Here is a 25,099-nt window from a genome sequence, read left to right on the forward strand (position 1 = left end):
ATCCAGGGGTTTGGGGGTTTAAATATAGAATAACAGATCCCTGGGAGTGGGTTGCAGTCTGGGATCTGATCCAGGGGTTTGGGGGTTTAAATATAGAATAGCAGATCCCTGGGAGTGGGTTACAGTCTGGGATCTGATCCAGGGGTTCGGGGGTTTAAATATAGAATAACAGATCCCTGGGAGTGGGTTACAGTCTGGGATCTGATCCAGGGGTTCAGGGGGTTTAAATATAGAATAACAGATCCCCGGGAGTGGGTTACAATCTGGGATCTGATCCAGGGGTTTATATACAGAATAACAGATCCCTGGGAGTGGGTTACAATCTGGGATCTGATCCAGGGGTTTGGGGGTTTAAATATAGAATAACAGATCCCTGGGAGTGGGTTACAGTCTGGGATCTGATCCAGGGGTTCAGGGGGTTTAAATATAGAATAACAGATCCCCGGGAGTGGGTTACAATCTGGGATCTGATCCAGGGGTTTATATACAGAATAACAGATCCCTGGGAGTGGGTTACAATCTGGGATCTGATCCAGGGGTTTGGGGGTTTAAATATAGAATAACAGATCCCTGGGAGTGGGTTACAGTCTGGGATCTGATCCAGGGGTTCAGGGGGTTTAAATATAGAATAACAGATCCCCGGGAGTGGGTTACAATCTGGGATCTGATCCAGGGGTTTAGGGGTTTATATACAGAATAACAGATCCCTGGGAGTGGGTTACAGTCTGGGATCTGATCCAGGGGTTTGGGGGTTTAAATATAGGGTAGCAGATCCCCGGGATTGGGTTACAGGCTGGGATCTGATCCAGAGAATTGGGGAATTTATGTACAGAATAACAGATTCCTGGGAGTGAATTACAAGATGGGATCTGATCCAGGGGTTTGGGGGTGGGGGTTAGATACAAAATAACAGATCCCCGGGAGTGGGTCACAAGGGAGTAATCTCATCCCTCCCCATCACCGAGCCCCTCCCAACCCCTGCACCTGTGGTGCAGGAGGCCCTCCCCGCACCCTCTGACTATGTGTCCGTGTGGGAGGTTCCGTCACCTCCCCCCTCTCTCTCTCTCTTTCTCTCACCACAAGGACGGCTTTGTGTGAACTGTTCCTTAAACTGGTTCTACCAGCTGACTGCAGAGCCTGGGACCCGGGGGAAGGAGGTGGAGGCTGGGGCGTGAGGTGAGTAAAAGGGGAGGGGGAAGGAGAGGGAGAGAAAAGGGGGCAAAGAGAGAGAGGGGGGGATAGAGAGGTGCTGGGAGAGAGGGAGAGGGGGCAGAGGAGGGAGAGAGAGAGGTGCTGGGAAGGGGGAGAGAGAGAAGTAAACACAAAATGATCTGCAGGTGCCGGGGTCAAAGCAACACTCACAACACGCTGGAGGAACTCAGCAGGTCGGGCAGCATCCGTGGAAACGATCGGTTGACGTTTCGGGCCGGAACCCTTCGTCAGGACTGTAGAGGGAAGGGGCAGAGGCCCTAGAAGGAAGGTGGGGGGAGGGTGGGAAGGCTGGTCAGTTCCAGGTGAAAAACCAGTAAGGGGAAAGATAAAGGGGTTATGGTCCTCTATCCCTATGTCACTCTGCCCCCTCCCCGAGCTGCCTACCACCCCCCTCTTGGTTCCACCTCCTCCTACTACCCATCGTGTTTTCCCCTATTCCTTCTTCACCTTTCCTGCCTATCCCCTCCCTGCCTCCCCTCCCCCACCCCGTTATCTTTCCCCTTACTGGTTTTTCTCCTGGAACCTACCAGCCTTCTCCTTCCCACCCTCCCCCCACCTTCTTTATAGGGCCTCTGCCCCCTCCCTCTACAGTCCTGATGAAGGGCTCCGGCCCGAAACATTGACTGATCGTTTCCACGGATGCTGCCCGACCTGCTGAGTTCCTCCAGCGTGTTGTGAGAGAGAGAAGTGCGAGGAGAGAGGGAGAGAGAGAAGTGCGAGGAGAGAGGGAGAGAGAGAAGTGCGAGGAAGGTGGCAGGGAAAGAGAGAGCGGTAAACTGGAGGGTGCGGGAGAACGCAGAGAAATTGAGGGGGGAGGGAGAAGGAACAAAAGGAGGAGGATGAGGGCAAAATCCTCATAAATCTCCTCTGCACCCTTTCCACCTCACTGGCATCTTTCCTACAGCAGGGTGACCAAAACCAAACAAAAACTTCTCCAAATGCAGCCTCACCAACGTCTTGTAGAATTGCAAAGTAACGTCCCAGCTCCTGTACTCGCTGCCCTGAGTGGTGAAGGGCAACGTGCCATACACCCTCTTCACTGCCTGTGACTCCACTTCCGGGGAACTGCGCGCCGGTACCCCACGTGTCCCCCTTTTCCACAACGCTCCCCAGGGCCCTGCCCTGGCTTAACTTATTAACTTGCTTCTAGTTCTAGTTCAGCACGTGTATACCCCCAAACGAAATGAAAGGTGCACGGCGCAGAACGTCAACGCAGAAAGTAGCATTACCACAAATGAATTAGCAGATAATTAAGGTGCATTTACGACACGAGACAAAAAGTGAAACAGCTTAACGCAACTGGTGCCTCGTATGTGGTGAGGAACCAGACGGTCAGGACACTGACAGTGGTGCTCCTGTAAAAATTGGTTAGAACAGGGAGGTGGGGAGCCTCACTCGCCTCCATCTCCTCGGGAAGTGGAGACAGTGCTCTGCTTTCCTGACCAAAGAGGTGGTGCTGAGGGACCTGGTGAGGTTATCTATTAAGTGCACTCCCAGGGACTTGGTGCTCCTAACTCTCTCAGTGGGCAGTGAGGGATGGTCAGCCTGCACCTTCCTAAAGACCAGGACCCCAATCATCTCCTTGGCCTTGGCCACGTTAAGACTCAAGTTGCCATGATCGCAGGGTTCTACCAGTCATGGAGGCTCTGTCTCCTCTCTGTACGCTGCCTCATCGTCATCGTTGATGAGGCCAGCCCCTGCTGTGTCGTTAGCGGACTTGCTAGTTCAGGTCAGAACTGGGTCGAGCAGTGCTGTCGTGCGTTGGCAGCGGGCTGCGGGCACCAGTGCTCAGCGTGATGGGGCTAGAGGTGCTGCTGCCAACACAGACTGACTGTGAACTTTCTACCAACTAGTCCACAGTCTAGTTGTGGGGAGAGGTGCCGAGACCCAGCAAGGACAGTTCACCCGCCGGTTTCTGAGGGGTGATCGGACACGGTCGATAAGCAGCAACCTGGCGTTCGAGGCAACGTTTTCCAGGTCTGGGTTGAATCTCATCTGCTGTTTCTTGACCCACTTCCTGCAGTTGATCTGGATTCTGTTACAGCCTTAGAAACCCTTCCTCACTGTCCATCCACCACATCAGCAACGCTGGTGTTACAGTGGGGTGTTCATTGGGACACATCTGGGTTGGTATATTTTGGCTCAGTTAAGTGGATGTCCCAATTAACCAAAGTTTCATGGAAATAGTTGAGGTGTATAAAAAAGACAAACTACCGTTTAACCGAGTTAAGAACGTATGCATTTAAATAATCATAGGAAACTACAGCACAGAAACAGGTCCTTCAGCCCATCTGGTCCGTGCTGAATCATTTAAGTGGCCTAGTCCCATCGACCTGCACCCGGACCAGACCCCTCCCATCCATGTACCTATCCAAACTTCTCTTAAATATTGAAATTGAAAATGCATCCACCACTGGCACTGGCAGCTCGTTCCACACTCTCACATGAGTGAAGAAGATTCCCCTCATGTTCCCCTTTAATTTTCACCTTTCACCCTTAACCCATGACCTCTAGTTCTAGTCTCACCCAACCTCTGTGGAAAAAGCCTGCTTGCGTTTATTCTGTCTACACCCCTCATATTTTTGTATACCTCTATCAAATCTCCCCTCAGTCTTCTACATTCCAAGGAATAAAGCTCTAACTGCTTCAATCTTTCCTTACAACTCAGGTCCTCAAGTCCAGGCAACGCCCTTGTAAACTTTTTTCTGCATTCTTTCAATCTTATTTATATCTTTCTTGTAGGTGGTGACCAAAACTGCGCACAATACTCCAAATTAGGCCTCACAATTGTCCTGTACAACTTCAACATAAAATCCCATTGCTTGTACTCAATACATTGATTTATGAAGACCAACGTGCCAAAAGCTTTCTTTACAACCCTATCTACCTGTGATGCCACTTTCAACAAACTCTGGACCTGTGATCCCAGATCCCTTTGTTCTACCACACTCCTCCGTGCCCCACCATTCACTGTGTAAGATCTACCCTGGCTGGTGCTCCCGAAGTGCAACACCTCACACCTGTCTGCCTTAAATTCCATCTGCCATCAACACTGGACTTTCTTGACCAACCTCCCATGCGGGAACTTTTCAAATGCCCTGCTGAAGTCTATGTAGACAGCATCCCCTGCCTTGCCTTCATCACCATTCCTGGTAACTCGCTCAAAAAAACTCTATAAGATTGGTTAGATACAAAGCACAAAGCCATGCCAACCATCTCTAATCTGTTTTTTCAAATATTCACATATCCGGTCCTTAGAGCACCATCCAATAACTTTCCCAAAACACAGAACAAATAAGAATACTACCAATATCTCTACAGTACTATAAAACTTTGTATTAATTCCTAACAGATGAATTCATCTGCTGTGTTCTTTTGATTGACTGTAAATTAACAAAATCAGCACAGCCACCTGGTGCAGATAGTGGACTGACTTCATACAATGCTTTTGACAATTGCATCCTCCAAATCTTCATTTTCATTGTAACGTTAAAGATGATTGTTGATACCTTCAAATTCTTTCTGATCAATCCCAGGCATTTTTGGCATCTTTAAGCCAGAATGCTTGAAACTGCAGTGAGTGAAACAGTTCTGAATTGTCTTACTGCTTATTTCTCACCAACCACCAGTGACAAAAATCCCTGCTTTTTGAACACACACACGACTGACGCCATTTTAAAACTGTTCACTCTAATCACAGTGTAGTGTCCGATGGCCACACAAGTGCACGTGGCTAACACAAGTCATAGACTGTTTGGCAACTGTCTCCTGCCCCAATTAAGCAGCCTAGTGTCCCAAATAAACTGAAGGAATCCTGGCTACTTACTCGATTTAGTTTTTGTCTTTTCAAGAGTTGTCCCCAATTAACCGATGTCCCAATCAACCAGAACCCATTGTACTTGCAAACCTACGAACCATGTTGACAACTTTATCCAAATGGTCAGCATTGATCCCCCACGGTCACAAGCCCCCGGTGTGAATAACGACTCCCCACTGCCTCCTATCACCGGGCCAATCTTATATTCAGTTGGCCAGCTTTAACTTTATCTTGATAAAGGAAAAGCTTAGCTTCATTTGTCAGATGTCAAGTTTATTGTCATTTAGCTACGTACATGAATACCGTCAAATGGGACAACGTTTCTCCAGACCAGGGTGTGATTTACAGTAGTACACATACACACATTAACTTAGGAAAATAAGCATAAAGTCTACAAATGAACAAACAAAGTGCATAACTTAAATACTGTAAGGTACAGAATAGATTAACCAGTGACACTTTGAATGGGATGCAGCAGGGAGTTCAGAAGCCTAATGGCCTGAGGGAGGAAACTGTTTCCTTTCCTGACCATTCTTGTTTTATGCATCGGAGTCTCCTGCCTGATGGGAGAAAGTCAAAGAGAATGCTGGATGGATAGGTGAGATCCTTGATAATACTAAGGGCCCTGCGTATGCAGAGCTCCTGTTAACTGTCCCCGGTGGATGGTAGGGAGACCCCTGTGATCCTCTCGGCTGTTCTCATAGAGTCTTTGTAGGGACTGGAGATGAGGGGAGGTGTATTTTGGGAAGTCACACCAGGACAGGAGTTTCACAGTGAACATCAGGGCCCCGTGAGATGTTATAGAACAGAGGGACCCAGGGGTACAGGGCACATGGCTCACTTAAAGCGTGGTTTCATGTGGACAGGGCGGTGAAGAAGGTGCTTGGCACGTGAGCCCTCATCAGTCAGGACACTTGAGTACAGGAGCTGGGTCGACATCTTGCGGTTGTACAAGACGTCGATGAGACCGCACTTGGAGAATTGTGTCCAGTTCTGATCGCCCTGCTGTAGGAAAGACGCCATTAAGCTGGAAAGGGAGCAGATCAAACTTACAGGGATGTTGCTGGGACTGGAGGGACTGAGTTATGGAGAGAGTTAGGCGGGTTGGGACTTTATTCCTTGGGGTGTGGGAGCCTGAGGGCTGACTGAATAGAGGTGTATAGAACCATGAGGGGCACAGATAGGGTGAACGTGCACGGTCCTTTTCCCCCCGGGGCTGGGAATCAGGAATAGGAGTGTCACAGGTTTAAGTTGAGAGGGGAGAGAGATTTAACAGGAAACTTTTTCTCTCTGAGGGGTGGTCCCTACATGGAACGAGCTGCCAGAGGAAGTGGTTAAGGCAGGTATATTAGAACATTTTAAAGATACTTGGACAGGAAAGGCTTAGAGGGATATGGATCAGATGCAGGAAGATAGGGATTGATGTCATTTGGGCCAAGGGGCCTGATTTTGTGCTGTGTGACCCTGTGCCCCATTGCAAAGTGGAGGGAAGGTCAGGAACAGCGTCTCCACGGGTCTGTACCTCCGGTGTGGGCAGGGAGTCGGACACAGGACATCACCGTGGGGCTCACTCTCTTGTTCCTCTTTCATGACGTCCACAAGGCAAGAGGTCAGACATCCCTGTTTAGCTGGAGCCCATGGGCAGCCGGTGACCGAGGGGAGGGTCTGAGGCAAGGCAGGAGGGGAGGATCCACTACTAGTTCACCCAGCTCCCCCTCCTGTCCACCCCACAGGATGACACACAGGGTAATTCTGGGACAGCTGGGCCTCCTGCTGGCCCTGGCGCTGGGCTGCCTGGGGAGGTGTATCCACGACCAGGTCCAGCGGAGGGTTACCGGGGCGACGGCTGTCCGCTACCGAGGGGCGAGGGCGTCTGGGAGGTCCTCGCCCGGCCCCCGCCCCATCCGCATCTCCGCCTTCTACACCAGCGTGCCCGAGATGGTCCTGAGGCCGGAGGAGAGGCGGCACCTCAACGCCTCGGTGCAGGAGGCGATCGGTCGCATTGCAGAGCTGCTGGCAGGTGAGAGCCAGCGCCTGTAGTCTGCCTGTATCCACAGCCGGTCTGCCCGTACATCCACCTGTATCGTTCTCCTGTCTACCTGTAATCTGCCCACGTGTCTGTCTAACTATGTAACAACCCACACGCCTGCCTGTATCCGTTGTCTGTCAGCCTGTATTTCTGTCTACATCTATAAACCATGCTTATCTTCCAGCACATTTGCCTATGCATTCACCTGTACCCCCGTACGTGTGCCTGCCCGTCCGGCTGTATCCCTCACCCACCCACTGCCACTGTTTCTGCCTATATCCCCCACCATCCGTTTGTACCTCCTCATCTGCCTGCCATGTGTCTCCATTCACCCACCTGTATGTCTGTCTGTACATCTACCTGTATCTTTGCCTAAATGCATTTATCTGCCTGTGTCCCTCTGTCCACCCAACCTCTCTCTGTCCTGTCCATCTGCCTTTCCCTCCCTCATCATACACCTGTAAACGTGCCTGTCACCCTCTCTGCCCGCCGGCACATCTGCTTGTCTGTCTGCCTGTCACTCCCAGTACCTCCGCTTGTGCTTTCCAGCCTGTCCGCCTGTCTCCCCATCTGTCTACCTGTCTCTCCCAGTCCATCCGGCAGTCGCTCCAGGTACTTCCACCCTGTCTTACCCTGTCTGTCCAGCTGTCTCTCCCCACCTGCCTGCCTGTACTTCCCTGTACCCCTGCCCGCACAGCCGCTTCTACCACACCCATCTGCCTGTAGCTTTCCTGTCTTCTCGCCTGTATCTCCCTTTCTGCCCGTCTGTACATCTGCCTACACATCTACTCATACCTCCGGTCTGTCTGCTCGTGTCTGTCCGGCCGCCCGCCTGCCCGGTACCTGTGCCCATGTTACAGTCCTCCTCCCCCCTCTCCCGCAGTGATTCCGGTGGTGGACCCTCTCCTGCTGTCTCGGGACCCGGAGGCCTACTGCAAGTCCGTCTGGAGGAACCAGTCGCTACCGAACTTCAACAAGTAACTCTGACTGTTCTCCCCAGTTGTCCTGTCCCGCAGTGCCAACTCCTCAATCCTCCTCCCTCTTCCTCACTCTCTCATCCCTCCTCACTCCGTACCCATCCTTAACCCTCCTCACTTCCTCCCTCCTCCATACCCATTGTCAACCCTCCTCACTTCCTCTTCCCTCTGCACCCATCCTCAACCCTCCTCACTCCCTCCATCCACCTCCACATCCATCATCAACCCTCCTCACTCTCTCCTCCCTGCACATCCATCCCCCCCCTCCTCCACACACGGCCTCAACCCTCCTCCTTCTGCACCTATCCTCAACCCCCTCATTCCCTCCTCCACACCCATCCTCACTCCCTTCTCCCTTTCCCCACTCAACCCTCCTCTTCCTTCCCTTCACACGTATACTCACCTCTCCATACCCTCCTCCTCCCTCCCTCCCTCCATACCCTTCCTGCCTACCCCTCTCCCCTCCACCGAGGATGGGGTACCTACCACTGACGGCCCCTCTCTGGTGTTTACAGGTGTGGCCAGGTCAATGCTAATTACCAAGTGGAGAGGTGTCTAGACGTGGTGGTGAGAGACTGTCTGTGTCTGTGTGTCTCTGTGCAGTCCTGGTCTGTGTCTGTGTCAGCTCCTGAGCTGGGGTCTGGGGTCTGGGGTCAGTGAATGGGTGTGCGTCTGACTCGGAATAGGGTCGGTGTCTGTCTCCCTGTCTCTCCCTCGGTCTGGCTCGGTGCCTGTGTCTGTCTACCACCCGGGTCAGTGCGGGAGCACAGCGGTGCCCAGTCTGGACGGCTGAGTGTCTGTGTCTGGTGCAGATCCCGGATGAGCACCTGTCTGGATTCGGAGTGTGGATGGCGGAGGGCAAGGAGCCAGTGGTCCTGCGGGAGGACGGAACGGGACTTCCCGGTGCTGACTTCATCCTCTACGTCAAGGCCGCCGACACACGGAAATGCCGGAGGGAGGTGGGTGGAGTCAGGCCAGGTGGGTGGGGTCATGGGAGGTGAGTGGGGTCAGGGCAGGTGGGTGGGGTCATGGGAGGTGGGTGGAGTCAGGGGAGGTGGGCGGGGTCATGGTGTGTGGGTGGAGTCAGGGCAGGTGGGTGGAGTCATGGGAGGTGGGTGGAGTCAGGGGAGGTGGGCGGGGTCAGGGTGTGTGGGTGGAGTCAGGGCAGGTGGGTGGAGTCAGGGGAGGTGGGTGGAGTCTGGGGAGGTGGGTGGAGTCATGGGAGATGGGTGGAGTCATGGGAAGATTGGCAGAGTCAGAGGTGACCAGGGGCCAGGGGAGGCAGAAGGTGAGGAGGTTCAGGAGTTAAGGGATGTCAGGAGGTAAGGTTGAGGAGATGTCAGGTGTCAGAGGTCAACTGCTGTTGTGGGCAGGTGAGAAGCTTAGGAGGTGCTAGACGCCAGGAGTCAGAAGTTGGGGTGAGGAGGTGCTGGGGTCATGAGTGATGGGTTAGAGAGAGAAGATGCTGGGGGACGGGGGTGAGGAGGAGTCAGGGTTCAGAGGTTGGGTGAGGAACTGCCTGGGTCAGAGTTCAGAAGGAGGAGGTACCAGGGCCAGGAATCATAATGAGGAGATACCAGGGGTTTAGGGTTGAGGTGGCAAGGGTTAGGAGATGCCAGGGGTCAGGGGTGAGAAGATATCAAGCTCTGACCCCTCTCCCTTCCTTCCCCAACCCACAGCCCTCGGTCATCGCCTACGCCTCCTACTGCAAGGTGGACCAGGTGGGCCGACCCATCGCCGGGTCCGTCACCTTCTGCCACGCCCGTCTCCGTGGAAACAACTTCGACCACGAGCGCACCACGCTGGTAGGTGACTGCTGACCCGCGCTCGCAGCTGGTCAGGAAGCATGACCTCTGACCCTTGGCCCCTGGGGGGGAGTGGGACCTCTGACCCGGGCGTGCTGTGGGGGTTTCGGGGAGCGTGATCTCTGACCCATGCTCACGGAGGGGTCGGCTCGCACTGGGAGGGGGTCAGAGACTACCCCCTCACCCACCCCGGTTCTCATTAGTGTATTATCGTCACGTGTACCGAGATACAGTGAGAAGCCTGTCTTGCGTATCGTTCACACTGATCAGATCGTTACACAGTGCACTGTGAAAACGGTAACAGAATGCAGAGTAAAGTGTCACAGTCACAGAAAAAGAGTGCAGTGCAGGCAAAGGATAAGGTGCAATGCCATAAAGAGGAAGATTATGAAGTCATGGGGCCATCCTTTCGTACAAGAGGAACTTCAATCGCCTATAACAACGGGGTGGAAACTGTCCTTTGCCTGGCGGTACGAGCTTTCAGGCTTTTGTATCTGCTGCCTGATGGGGGGGGGGAGAGGAGAGGAGGTGTGGGGTTGATGTGGTGGAAATTGTGCTGAGTGCTTTATCAGGGTAGCTGGAAGTGTAGTCAGAGTCCGTGGAGGGGAGGCCGGTTCAGTGACGTCTACAACTCTGCGGTTTCCTGTGGTCACGGGCACAGCAGTTGCTGGACCAGGCCGGGATGCATCCCAATCATTCTGTGGTGTATTGATTAAATTTGGAGGGGGTTGACGGGGACTGGCGAAGTTCTTCAACCTCCTGAGCGTGCGAGGCGCCGAATTCTCTGGGCCGCAGTGTGCTAGTGGCTTGGTCCAGGGCGGCCTGCCGGCGAAGTCCTGGCCTGGGGACCCGCTCGGCGTCAGCACCGTGAGTGAGGGCAAGTGGACTGCGCCTGTGGGAAGTGTGGCCGGCCAAACACCCTGTCTGACTGGGTCGGGGACCCGGGGCTGGGCGCGCGCAGGAAGCTCGGGGAAGCCGGGGGCATCGCAGGCTGGGGTTTCACGCTGGGGGCCATTGCGTGACCACCGGGAGAGGTCAAAGAGTAGGATGGAGGGAGCAGAGTTTCCTCTGGAGAGTAGTTCACCATCTTGGCTACTGTCTGGGATGGGAGAGTGGGCTGTGAGTGACTGCTCAGGAGAAGGCCGTAAGATGTACGAGGAGAATTGGGCCTGTACAGTCTGCTCTATCATTCAATAATAGTGGATATTTTAAAAACACCATTCTCCTACCTTCTCCCCGTAGCCCTTAACCTCCTCACCAATCAACCCTCCCTTAATGTCCTGGTTTCCACAGCCACCTTCGTGTCGATGGATTCCGCAGATTCACCACCGTATGGCTGAAGATATTCCCCCTCATCTCTGTTCTAAAGGGACGTCCCTTCATTCTGAGGCTGTGCCCTTGGATCAGGGACCCTCCCGATGGGGACATCCTCTCCCCGTCCACTCTACCCAGGCCTTTCAGTATCTGGGAGGTTTCGCTGAGATCCCCCTCCTCTTGTCCGTCGAGTTCAGGCCCAGAGATATCAAACGCCCTTCAGTGGCACCCACACCACCTCTGAGTCCCAGTGGGGAGGAAGGCAGACAGGACCCTATGACAGGGGCCTGATAGTTGAGAGCGGGGTCGGTCAGTAACTTTAAATCCCTTGGCGTTAACATATTTTGTTGGTGCACGGCCAAGTGGTTAAGGTGTTCATCTAGTGATCTGAAGGTCGTGAGTTCGAGCCCCAGCCGAGGCAGCGTGTGCGTCCTTGAGCAAGGCACTTAACCACACATTGCTCTGCAACGACACTGGTGCCAAGCTGTATGGGTCCTAATGCCCTTCCCTTGGACAACATTGGTGGTGTGGAGAGGGGAGACTTGCAGCATGGGCAACTGCCGGTCTTCCATACAACCTTCCAAGGCACAAATCCATGGTCTCACGAGACTAACGGAAGCCTATAGAAAAACATATCAGAGGAGGTGTCCTGGGGCCAGCACGTAAGTGTCAATAGACAATAAACAATAGGTGCAGGAGTAGGCCATTCAGCCCTTCGAGCCAGCACCACCATTCTGTAATCATGGCTGACCATCCACAATCAGTACTCTTTTCCTGCCTTCTCCCCAAATCCCTTCACTCCGCTATCTTTAAGAGCTCTATCTAACTCTTTCTTGAAACAATCCAGAGAATTGGCCTCCACTGCCTTCTGAGGCAGAGCATCCCACAGAACCACAACCCACTGTGTGAAAAAGTTTTTCCTCAACTCCGTTCTAAATTGTCGACCCCTTATTCTTAAACTGTGGCCTCACAAAGACAGTATGGTAGCACCTCTACTTTTTTTTAGAAGTTTGCATAGATTTGGCACGTCACCAAAATCTTTGGCAAAATTTTGTTGATGCACATTTGAGAGCATCCTAACTGGCTTCATTCTGGTCTGGTATGGACAAACTGGGAATGGAAAAGGCCGAGGAGGATGGTGGATACAGTCTTGCCCGTCGCAGGTAAAGCCCTCCTCACCAGTGAGTACTTTCACAAGGGGCACTGCCACGAGAAGACAGCAGCCATCATCAAAAGCCCCCAGTGTACAGGCAACGCCCTCTTTGTCAACTGGTGCAAGCTGAATCATCTGCAGCTCAACGTTGGTAAGACAAAGGAGATGGTGGTGGACTTTAGGAAGACCAAGCCTGCACTGCCGGGTGTCTGACCAGGGTTGTGTGGAGCTGCATCATTGCCCCAGGGCTCTCGAATTCATTCCCCTGGCCAACACGTGATAAGCCTTCTTAACCACCCTGTCAGCCTGCGTGGCAACTTTGAGGGAATCTATGGACTTGGACCCTACAATCCCTCTGTTTCTCCACGCTCCCGTTCTCTGCCTTCAGCCCCGACCTTCCGAAGTAAATCATTTCACACTCTTCACGGGATAGGGGTGGAGGAAAGAGGGCTGGGGAGGTTGCATTCCTGGTTCAGGAGAACGTCACAGCCCAGGTCCAAGAAGAAACTGCTGAGGGATCAGCCAGTGGTGGGACTGAGAAATAAGGTGGGGACGGTCACCTCGTTGGGATTGTGTTGTGGAGAATGGGATCGCACCTGAGCTGGAGAGAGTGCAGAGAAGATTTACAAGGATGTTGCCAGGTTGGCCAGACTAGGTCTTTACTCCCTTGACGTAGGAGAGTGAGAGATGACATGATAGGGAATGTGTTCTGTGATGAGAGGTGTAGGTAAGGTGGACAGTGACAAGACTTTTCCCCAGGGTAGGGGAGTCCAAAATGAGTGGGCATAGATATAGGGTGAGAGGGGAAAGATTTAAACGGGACCCAGAGTGAGTTACTTACTGCCTGTTACACTGCTGGCATTTAGGGCAGCAATGGAGGTCCTCCATCTCTCTCTGTCCTCGGCCATATTATGCTCCAGGGTCCTCATTTCTGCCTCTACGGTACGGTACCAAGATGTTTTTGGTCTCCCGTGTTTCCTCCGTCCCTCAGGGAATCCAGTGAAGTACTGCCCTGATGATAAAGTTGGCCTGTCTTCTCATCTCTGTGCCCAATCCATCTTTAAAGTTTCCTTATGATGATTGTGGCCATGTCCTCTCGGTGACACTGAGGGAGTAGGGCGTGGTTGGAGATCTTTCTTGGCCAGAAAAGACGGAGGATCTTCCGGAGGCTCGTGGTGTGGAATGACGACAGCTTGACAAGGTCATTCTCCATCACGCTCCGGCATTCTGACCCGTACAAGAGTGTGGAGAGAACACAGCTCTGGTACCACTTCACCTTGCTGAGGACACTGGACTCGGTTGATCGTTGATCTGAAGGCTCTTTTTGCACCCAGAGGGTGGTCCGTATGTGGAACAAGCCACCAGAGGAAGTGGCCGAGACAGGTACATTAACATCATTTAAAAGGTACAGGGACAGGAGAGGTTCAGAGGAATACGGACCCAACACAGGCAGAGCAGACCGGCTTAGGTAGGGTTTGGGTTAGCAGGGACCAATTGGGCCAAAGGGCCTGTTTGCCTGCTGTGTCACTCTGTGACTCCCTGGGGCCGAGTCCAGTCCTCAGTCCCTGCCCTGCTCTGATCCCCTCTCCCCTGACAGGACTTCCCTTTCTCTCTTCCAGACAACCATCCACGAGCTCTTCCATGCGTTAGGGTTCTCCAAGGACCTGTTCAACAGCTGGTTGGAGTGCTCACCGACCACTGACCGTAGGTAGAACCCCCGTCCTGGGTACAGATGGGGTAGGGGGAGAGGGCAGGGAGGGGGCTGCGGAGATGGGAGGGTCATGGGGAAAGGAATGTGTCCTGGAAATGGGAAGGAAGGGTGTCACAGAGATGGGGGCGGGAATGTAGAAGAGGGAGGGCCTCAGTAATATGGTGAGGCACGTGGGGAGGGAGGGCATCATGGAAACAGGGAGGAAGAGGGTCACAGAGTTGGGGAGTGGCATAGAGGAGGGAGGGTGTCACTGAGATGGGGCAAAGGTGAAGGAGAAGGAGGGAGGAGGACACAGAGATGGCAAGGGGCTTGGGGAGGGAGGTCTTCGAAACTGGGGGGTGGTGTAGGGGAGGAAGAGGGTCACAGAAATGGAGCAAGGGTGTACGGGAGGAAGGGGTTCATGGAGTCAGGGAAAGATGTAAGGGTAGGAGGGAGGCGAGGGGTGTAGGGGAGGGAGGAGGTCATGAAGATGAGGACCAGTCTAGGGGAGGGAGGAGGTCACAGAGTTGGGGAGAGAAGTCATGGAGACAAGGCGGGTGTAGAAACCGATGGTGTGACCGGGGACAATCCCTCTCGGGGTGTACCTGACGCAGTCCACCCGCTCCCCACAGCCTCCCCCCACTGCTCTCCACGCGGCTCTGTCACCAACATGGACCGCGGTACTGTCAGGATCTTCACCCCGAACGTCATGGCTCAGATGCAGCGGCATCTCCGCGCGTCCTCGTCGCTCGGCGGACCCCTCGAGAACTGGGTGAGCCTCACAGGTATCTGCCCTTCAGAAAGGATGTGAACAAAATCAAAAGAGTGTGGAGAAAAATGACAAAGATGCTGCCAGGTCTGGAGGGAAGGAAAGATTGAATAGGGTAGGACTTTATTCCTTGGAACGGAGAAGATCAAGAGGAGATTTGATTATGAGCGGTATCGATAAGGTCAATGCAAGTACGGGTTTTCCACTGAGATTGAGTGAGAGTTCAACTAGAGGTCATGGATTAAAGGTGAAGGGTGAAGAGTTTAAGGGGAAGATGATGGGGAAACTTCTTCACTCAGAGGGCGGAATGAGTTGGCCAGTGCAAGTGGTGCAGACAAGCTTGATGTTGACCTTTAAGAAAAAATTGGATAGGTACATGGGTGGGAGGGTACGGTCCGGGTGCATGTTGATGGGACTAGGCAGCTTAATGGTTCAGCTCGGATAAGATGGGCCAAAAGGTCTGTTTTTGTGTTGTGTTCTATGACTCTGTGACTCCCTTTTCATCTCCTTCCTTCTCACTCTCTCCCTCCCTCTGCTTCTTATCCCTCTCTCCTCATTCCTACTGTCACCTCCCTTCCCTCCTCGTTACCCATCTCCTCCCTCCTTCCTGCTCTCTCCATCTTTCTCCCTTTCTTCCCCCTTTCCCTTCCATTATCTCTCTCTTTCTCCCAATCCCTCCTTCCCACTTGTTCTCCCTCATCACTTTCTCTGTCCCTTGTTCGCCCTCCCTCTGTGTCTCACACTTCCCCTCCCTAACCCCCCCCCCCCACCGGTATACCACAGAATGTGACACTCCCCATTTCCTGCTCCAGTTACAGGCGGGTTTGCCCTCCTCCCACTGGGAATCCCGCGTTCTGCAGGGATCCATCATGACGGCGGCGCTGGGCGCAGCACGGCACACCTTCATCGACCCAGTCACGTTGGGAGCCATGGCTGACACGGGATGGTACCGGGTCCTATATCAAGGCAGTCAGCCCCTGGTCTGGGGCCAAGGTGAGTGAGAGCGGAGGGGCTGAGAGAGAGAGAGCGTGTGAGGGGGTTTGGCAGATTTCATCCGGGCATGGGGAGAGGGAACTGTGCACGGTGTTACCAGTGTGGGCCTGACCCAGGGAATAAGGAGATAGGAACTGCCAGTGATACAGTGGTGGGAACTGTGTGTGGTGCACCTGGTTTGGGTCTGACCCAAGGGAACTGTGCATGTGGGAAAAGTTCAGAATCAGAATCAGAATCAGGTTTATTATCCTCGGCATCTGACGTGAAATTTGTTAATTTAGCAGCAGCAATACATAATCTAGAAGACAGAAAAAGTAAGTAAATTAATTACCATATTGAATAGATTAAAAATATGCAAAAATCAGGAATACTGTATATTAAAAAAAAGTGAGGTAGTGTCCAAGGATTCAGTGTCCGTTTAGGAATCGGATGGCAGAGGGGAAGAAGCTGTTCCTGAATCGCTGAGTGTGTGCCTTCAGGCTTCTGTACCTCCTGCCTGATGGTAACAGTGAGAAAAGGGTATGCCCTGGGTGCTGGAGATCCTTAATAATGGACACTGCCTTTCTGAGACACTGATCCCTGAAGAAGTCCTGGGTACTTTGTAGGCTAGTACCCAACATGGAGCTGACTAGATTCACAACCCTCTGCAGCTTCTTTCAGTCCTGTGCAGTAGCCCCCTCCCTCCATACCAGACAGTAATGCAGCCTGTCAGAATGCTCTCCACGGTACATCTATAGAAGTTTTTGAGTGTATTTGTTGAAATACCAAATCTCTTCAAACTCCTAATGAAGTATAGCTGCTGTCTTGCCTTCTTTATAACTGCATCAATATGTTGGGGTCAGGTTAGGTCCTCAGAGATCTTGACACCCAGGAACTTGAAGCTGCTCACTCTCTCCACTTCTGATCCCTCTATGAGGATTGGTATGTGTGTATCTTGTAATTAACACTTCCTTGAATCCCTTGTATTCCTATTCAATCCAACAGGTCGGGGTGAGAATTTTGGTCTCACTGAAACTTGTCACGAAAATTCCTCAGAATATTTCTGTACCGGCAGGTATGGATGTGCCAGGAGTGAATGGGAAGGGGTGGGTCCCATTGGGAGTGTGGATAGTGGGAGTGAATGGGAAGGGGTGAGTCCCATTGGGAGTGTGGATAGTGGGAGTGAATGGGAAGGGATGGGGTCCATTGGGAGTGTGGACGGTGGGAGTGAATGGGAAGGGATGGGGTCCATTGGGAGTGTGGATAGTGGGAGTGAATGGGAAGGGATGGGGTCCATTGGGAGTGTGGACAGTGGGAGTGAATGGGAAGGGGTGGGTCCCATTGGGAGTGTGGATAGTGGGAGTGAATGGGAAGGGATGGGGTCCATTAGGAGTGTGGACGGTGGGAGTGAATGGGAAGGGGTGGGTCCCATTGGGAGTGTGGATAGTGGGAGTGAATGGGAAGGGATGGGGTCCATTGGGAGTGTGGACGGTGGGAGTGAATGAGAAGGGGTGAGGTCCATTGCGAGTGTGGACGGTGGGAGTGAATGGGAAAGGGTGGGGTCCCATTGGGAGTGTGGATAGTGGGAGTGAATGGGAGGGGTCCATTGGGAGTGTAAGGGAACGGGTGGGATCCATTGGGAGTGTAATTGGTGGGTGGGTTGAGGAAGGGGTGGGGTCCATTGGGAGTGTAATTGGTGGGTGTGTTGGGGTCCATTGGGAGTGTAATTGGTGGGTGGGTTGAGGAAGGGGTGGGGTCCATTGGGAGTGTAATTGGTGGGTGTGTCGGGGTCCATTGGGAGTGTAATTGGTGGGTGTGTTGGGGTCCATTGGGAGTGTAATTGGTGGGTGTGTTGGGGTCCATTGGGAATGTAATTGGTGGGTGGGTTGAGGAATGGGTGAGGTCCATTGGGAGTGTAATTGGTGGGTGTGTTGGGATCCATTGGGAGTGTAATTGGTGGGTAGGTTGAGGAAGGGGTGGGGTCCATTGGGAGTGTAATTGGTGGGTAGGTTGAGGAAGGGGTGGGGTCCATTGGGAGTGTAATTGGTGGGTGTGTTGGGATCCATTGGGAGTGTAATTGGTGGGTAGGTTGAGGAAGGGGTGGGGTCCATTGGGAGTGTAATTGGTGGGTGTGTTGGGGTCCATTGGGAGTGTAATTGGCGGGTGTGTTGGGGTCCATTGGGAGTGTAATTGGTGAGTGTGTTGGGGTCCATTGGGAGTGTAATTGGTGGGTGTGTTGGGGTGGGGTCCATTGGGAGTGTAATTGGTGAATGTGTTGGGGAAGGGGCTGGGTCCATTGGGAATATAATTGGTGGGTGGGTTGGGGTCCATTGGGAGTGTAATTGGTGAGTGTGTTGAGGAAGGGGTGGGGTCCATTGGGAGTGTAATTGGTGGGTGTGTTGGGGTCCACTGGGAGTGTAATTGGTTGGTGTGTAGGGGAAGGGGTGGGAAAGCAAATAGTGTTAGGGAACGGGGAGGAAGGCGGTCTGGTCATGTCCAGAGTGCAGATGGTGGGAGTAAAGGGGAAGCTTTGGGGTCCTGTGTGTGAATGACACTGTACAACATCTACCTTAGCGGACTGGGCTGCCACTACCTGCACTTGGACAAGGCCTCCTGTCTCACGGACGACCTCCTCGATGGGTGTCGGATCTACAAACCTCTGGCCAACAGGGTAGGGAGTTAATAACTGAATGGGGACCAGTGCTCCTCTCCTTCCCTCCCCCCCCATCACTCCCACTCAATCCCTCCCTCTTCACTGCCCCTCCCACAGCAATCTCCTTCCCTCTCTCTCACTGCTCAAGGTCATGTTGAATGAGCTGAATTTAAGAATACAGCTATAGAAAACCCTGTTCAGACCACACCTTCAGTTCTAGTTGCCCTTCACAGGAAGTGTGTCGGGGGGGGGGGCTTTGGAGAGGGTCATCAAATGCTGCCTGGAGTGGAGGGCATAGGCTATGAAGAGAGGCTGGACAAGGTTGGATTGTTTTCTCTTGAGCGGGAGGGGAAACGTGAGTAGACCACTGTCCTCTGCAGAGTGGAAATACCGAATACCAGAGGGCATCCATTTAAACTGAGGGGGGTAAGTTTCAAGGTGATGTGTGGGGCAAGTTTTTTTTTTTTTGCACAGCGATTAGTGGTACCTGGAGAGTACTAGCTGGTGGTGGTAGAGGCAGATACGATAGAGGCTGTTAGACAGACACATGCATGTACAGAGAAAGGAGGGAGACAGATAATGAGAGAAGGGATTATTTTAATAAGCTGATGCTACACTGTGGGCTAAAAGGCCACTTCCTGCACTTTTATTACGTATTTATTGAGATTTTGTGCAGAAACGGCCCTTTGAAGAATTTCAGAGTTGTGCTCTCTGCTGTCCACCAGTCCCCCGATTGAGCCCTAGCCTATTCAAGGGACAATTTACAATGACCAATTAACCTGCTAACTGGTACATCTTTGAATGCAGGTGGTCACGGGGAGAACATACAGGCAACGGTGGGAATTGAACCTGGGTCGCTGGTACTGTACAGCGTTGTGCTAACCACTACACTACCATGCTGTCCCATAGTCTAGTGATTATCAGAGGCACACTTACCCAGGGGACCAATGTCACGAAAAATGTGCATTAATATTGCAAACACTAATTAACATAAATTAACACAACTTACCAGACAAAATAAATGACTATAGCGGGGGGGTAGGAGGAGGAGGAGGAGGAGGAGGAGGAGGAGGAGGGGGAGGGAGGGAGAGAGGGAGATGCAGTTGGAGGTAGTGTCAGGGCTTTTCAGGTTTATTCATTAGCCCGATGAGGGAGGAGAAGTGTACCTCCTGCCCCGTGGATGTAATGAACGGAGGGCGTGTCCTGGAAGCTGAGCGTCCTCAGCGATGGATGCTGCCTCCTCGAGGCTCCGTCTTCTTCCTTCCTTCTCAGTCCTGAAGAAGAGTCTCAGCCTGAAACGTCGACAGTTTAGTCACCTCCATGACCTGCTGAGTTCCTCCAGCATTTTGCGTGTGTTGCTCGGAGTTTTGAGGATGTCCTCGATGGCGGGGAGGGCCGTGCCCCTCGGTGGAGTTGGCCGAGTCTGCAGCGCTCTGCAGCCTCTTGCGACCCTCTGCATTGTAGCCTGCATGCCAGGCAGTGATGCAGCCAGACACAACGCATGAGACACTCCTGCAGAAATTTGCTGGAGTCTTTGCTGACATACCGTACCACATCTCCTCAAATTCCTAATGAGGTATGCTTTCTTCATGATTATTATCAATGTATCAAGCCCCAGGACAGATCCTCTGAGACGCTGATACCCAGGAACTGGAAGCTGCTCACCCCTCCCGGCTCCCCCTACCTGAAGTCCACAATCAGCTCCTTGATCTAACTTTCTGAGTAGTTGTGACACCGCTCATCCAGTCAACCTATCTCACTCCTGTATGGCTCCTCATTGCCATCCCCACAGCAACACCGCTCACAGTGTCGCCACCCCTAACAGTGCTCCTTCTCTTCCTCCTCACACTCCCTGTACAGTTGTGCGAGAAGAGGGGGAGGAGAAAACAGGGAGTGGGGGGGAGAGGGAGGTTTGGGGGGGGAAGACAGGGCAACAGAGGGAGCTGACGTGGTCTCTCTCCCTTTGCAGAGCGAGTGCTGGAAGGCAGAGAATGCGGGCAGTGAGGGGGAGGTCAACGCCGGTGAGATCTACGGTGCTGACAGCCGCTGCTTCTTGTCCAACCTCAGCCGAGCGGTGAGTGTCTGGGCCTCCCCTACCCTCCCAAACCCCTGCCCACCTCTGAGCAGGAACCGGGGCTATGAACTGACCTGGTTTCCACCGGATTGGATGGAGAAGATCAAAGGAAGGGTGAGAGTGGGGGTGGGGGAGGTAGATGGGTGCGGGGGGAGGTTAGGGAGGAACCCTCACACTCAAGAGAATTGTTTGACAGAGGAGAAAGGGACGATGGGGTGGGGATGTGGCCCTGAAGACTGACCCCCACCTCTGCCCCACTGCAGGGACCCCAAGGACAAGAGGCAGTCGGACGTTGCTACCTGCACCGGTGTCGGGGGTTGTGGGGCCTGGAGGTCAGAGTTCAGGGGTCAGACTGGCTCCCCTGTCGCCCTGGAGACAGTGTCCAGGTAGGTAAGGGGCGGAAAGAGAGAAAGAGGGTGGGAGTGAAGAAGGTCTGGGGGGGGTGGTGGAGAGAACCAGGAGAGGGATGCGGGTGGGAATGGAGGGTAGGAAGGGGTGAAGGGAAACAAGAGGAGACAAGGGAGGGGTTAAGGGCAGGGGAGGGCGGAAGAGAATGGGGATAAAAGGCAGCAGGGTAGAAGAGGTGGTGGGGGAGGGAATGAGAGGGGAGAACACGAGGGGTGGTAAAGGGAGGGTGGAAGTAAGGGGAACAGATAGGGGGGGCTGAAAGGGAGGTGGAAAGAGGAAAGGAGGGGTGGGGAGAACAGGAGGGGGTGAAGGAGATGGCAGGAGAGGCGTTAAGGGGAGTGAAGACAGCATGAAGTTAAGGGTGGAGAACTGGAGGGAGAATGCGAGGGGACTGAAGGTGGAGGAATGAAGGAGAGTGGAGGAGAAGGTGTAACATTCTGTCAGAGTTGGAGAAAGAAGAGGAAGTCTAACACCCCTTCCCTCCTTTCTGTTTCAGGTCCTGGGGTACCTCGGCCTCGTCTCCTGCCCCGCAGTGCTGTGTCGGGAGGGGGCTTGGCACCAGGACCCTGCCGGCCCACAGACGACCCCTGACCTGTCCCCAGCCTCCCCCACCAGGTCCCACCTGCCCGACGGGGCCACCCGCCAGAGGTGCCAAGGGTGGGGGCAGGGGTTTTGGCTGGCCGTCCGTCTGCAGTTCTCCGACAGGCCACCCTGCCCCCCACTCCAGTCCGGGGAGGTGGGTGGCGAGGGGGAGGAGGTCGCTCAGGCAGCCGGGATCCCCAGGTAACAGAGGAGTGGGACGGGGGTTCGTAGAGAAAGCTGGGATCCCCAGGTGGGGGGTGGGGTGGGAGTGGAGTTGGGGGAGAGGGTGAGTGAGAGGGACAGAGGTGAGTCACAGGTTTACACAGTGGGAAACAGGCCCTTCAGCCCAACTGCTTCATGCTGACCCGAATCCCCATCCAAGCCAGTCCCACCTTCATGAATTTGACTCAGACCATTGCCACAGGCTCAGCAATTTATTCCTTTGCTTCCTGTGGTAAATACAGTTGTAAGGAAAAGTTGTGAACCCTTTGAAATTACATGGTTTTCTGCATTAATTACTCATAAAATGTGGTCTGATCTTCATCTAAGACACAATAATAGACAAACACAATCTGCCTAAACTAATAACATGCAAACAATTGTACTTCTTGTCAATACTGAGTATACCATTTAAACAATCACAGTCTCGATTCAAAAGAAGTATGTGAACCTCTGGGGTAATGCCTTCCACAAAAGCTAATCAGAGTCAGGCGTTCCAATCAGCGAGATGAGATTGGAGGTGTGGGTGTAGAGCTGCCCTGCCCTATAAAAAAGACACACAAAATCAGGTTACTGACAGAACCTGCTCTTCTCAAGAAAGATCTGTTTATGTGCAGCATGCCTCGATCAGAATAACTTTCAGAGGACCTTGGAAGAAGAATTGTAGAGACGTATGAAGCTGGAAAAGGCTACAAAAGCATTTCTGAAGCCCCGAGTGTTCCTCAGTCCACAGCAAGAGAAATGGTCTGCAAATGGAGGCAATTCAGTACTGTTGCTACTCTCCCTCGGAGTGGGCATCCTGCAAAGATCACACCAGGAGCACAACGTGCAATGCTGAAGGAGCTGAAAAAGAACCCAAAGGTAACAGCAAAAGACCTGCAGAGATCTCTAGAACTTGCTAAAGTCTCTGTTCGTGTGTCCACTCTAAGAAAACCACTGAACAAGAATGGTGTTCATGGAAGGACATCACAGAGGAAACCAGTGCAGTTCAAAACCTGCTGCACGTCTCAAGTTTGAAAAGGGCCACCTGGATGTTCTGGGACAATGTTCTGTGGGCAGATGAGACAAAAGCTGAACTTTCTGGTAGAAATCCACACCACTATGTTTGGAGGAAAACGCAGGCTACACACTAACACCTCATCCCAACTGTGAAGCCTGGTGGAAGGAGCATCACCAGCACAAACAAGAAAAAAAAATCTGCAGATGCTGGAAATCCGAGCAACACACACACGTAATGCTGGAGGAACAAACCGTTCTAGCTGATACCACCCGGGAAACTATGGCAGCATAAAAGCCAGGACCAACAGGCTCCAGGACAGCTTCTTCCACAAGGCCATCGGACTGATTAATTCATGCTGACACAACTGTATTTCTATGTCATATTGACTGTCCTGCTGTACATAATACATATTACAAATTACTATCATTTAGACAGAGACATAACGTAAAGATATTTACTCCTCATGTATATGAAGGATGTAAGCAATCAAGTCAATTAAAGCTCGGCAGGCCAGGCAGCATCTATGGAAAAGAGTATATTTGATGTTTCTGGCTGAGACCCTTCATCAGGATTGACGATTTGGGGCTGCTTTGCTGCCTCAGGGCCTGGACACCTTGCAATCGTTGAGGGAACAATGAATTCAAAGTTGTATGAAGACATTTTACAGGGTAGCAGTCTGTCACCTGAAGCTTAAGGCAATGATCCAAAACACAAGAGTAAATCAACAACAGAATAGTTTAAAAATGTTTTGGAATGGCCAAATCAGAGTCCAGATCTTACCCCAGGTAAGGGGGCTGTTCATACAAGGTATTCCAGAGATATTGATGACGGCTTTGTATGGAGGAATGGTCTAAAGTTCCTCCTTGCCGTTGTGTGAGTCTGATCAGCAGCTAGAAGATATGTTTGGTGCAAAAGGAGGTTCTACCAGTTATTAAATACAAGGATTCACATACTTTTTCCCAGCCTGGACTGTGAATGACTAAACAATGTGTTCAATAAAGACATGAGAAGTACAATTGTTTGTGTGTTATTAGTTATTGTGTTGGGCATGTGGCCAAGTGGTTAAGGCATTCGTCTAGTGATCGGAAGGTCACTAGTTCGAGCATCAGCTGTGGCAGCGTGTTTGTGTCCTTGAGCAAGGTACTTAACCGCACGTTGCTCTAGTTTGCGCGAGGAGTGGTGCCCCACACAGACTTCCAATCTGCGCCTTGTAAGGCATGAAAATGCCCGACGTGGGCCTCTCGTGGGTCTGAGTCGACTCCCCCCCCCCCCCCCCCCCCCCCCCATTAGTTTAGGGAGATTGTGTTTGTCTATTATTGTGACTTGGATGAAGATCAGGCAATATTTTATGAGTAATTAATGCAGAAAACCAGGCAAATGCAAAGGGTTCACAAACTTTCTCCTGCAACTATATGTTGTGAAATTTGTTGCTTTGTGGCGGTGGTTCAGTGCAAGACCAAAAGGTGATGATAAATAAATCAGAATGGTGAGGTTCAAGGACTATTGGGAAATCTGATGGCAGAGGGGACGAAGTTGTTCCTGAAACTTCTGGTGTGGGGCTTCAGGCATCTGCCTCTCCCCCCTAATGGAAGACGGCATGTCCCAGATGGCGAGGGTCCTTAGACTTGCGGGCCTGGGTGTACACCCCACAAGCTGTGCTGCAGGAGGGAGCCGAGGGGAGACCTGGACTGAACCCCCACCTCTCTCTCTCTCTCTCTACAGAGGCCACGTGTCACGGCCCCCGGGTGTGCGGACCCCACCAGCTGTGCCTGCAGTTCTGGGAGAGAGAGTGCGGGCAGCCCAGCGTACAGTCCCTCCAGCAGCAGCTGCAGGGCAGTCTGCAACAGCGGCCTCTGCTCCTGCGTCTACGCGGGCACAACTGTACCATCCTCAGCGCCAGGTGTGAGCGGGAGGGGCGCCAGAGGGCTGTCTATCACTGTTTGGGGTGGGGGGGAAGAACACAAGATCAGTCGTCTCTGCGGCGGGGTGCAGGGAGGGGATGCGTGGTGTGCACCACACACACACACACACGGATAGAACTGCAGGGGAGGGGTACAGGTGCATTACATTGACCCTTCTCTCTCTCTCTCTCTCCACACACAGGATGGAGCCTCCCGCGGGCACGGCGACCGCAGTGACCGCGGCGTGCGCCTCGCTGTCGGGGCTCCTGGTGCTGGCGGTGCTGGGCCTGGGCACCTCCCGACTGCTCCGCAGAGGGAGGCGGCGCGTGGGGACGGGGCAAGGGGCGGCCACCTCCTCCCCAGGAGAGACAGAACACAAGCCACAGCCCTAGGGGAGGGAGGCAGAAACTCCTCACCGAATACGAGCCCTCCCCGACGTTCCCTGCTTCCCCTCCCCATCGAACATCCCTCTCCCGCCTCTCCAATACTCCTCCCTTCCTCTCCTCACACCGCTGATCCCACTA

General features: G+C 53.0%; 1 protein-coding gene across 1 annotated transcript; it reads left to right on the forward strand.

The window, feature by feature from the left end:
- The first annotated feature begins 1,077 nt into the window (after positions 1 to 1,077).
- On the forward strand, positions 1,078 to 25,049 carry LOC140203853 (ciliated left-right organizer metallopeptidase). Its single transcript, XM_072269994.1, is given in 17 exon segments — positions 1,078 to 1,176; positions 6,763 to 7,049; positions 7,942 to 8,035; positions 8,551 to 8,602; positions 8,848 to 8,994; positions 9,715 to 9,840; positions 13,927 to 14,011; positions 14,630 to 14,769; positions 15,579 to 15,759; positions 16,744 to 16,813; positions 18,313 to 18,409; positions 20,361 to 20,465; positions 20,729 to 20,851; positions 21,370 to 21,656; positions 24,397 to 24,412; positions 24,414 to 24,574; positions 24,778 to 25,049. Coding segments are annotated over 16 exon segments (2,160 nt in total). The 5' UTR covers positions 1,078 to 1,176; position 6,763; the 3' UTR covers positions 24,968 to 25,049.
- The last annotated feature ends 50 nt before the right edge of the window (positions 25,050 to 25,099 follow it).

This window comes from Mobula birostris, chromosome 10 (genome assembly GCF_030028105.1).
Source record: "Mobula birostris isolate sMobBir1 chromosome 10, sMobBir1.hap1, whole genome shotgun sequence".
NCBI lineage: Eukaryota > Metazoa > Chordata > Chondrichthyes > Myliobatiformes > Myliobatidae > Mobula > Mobula birostris.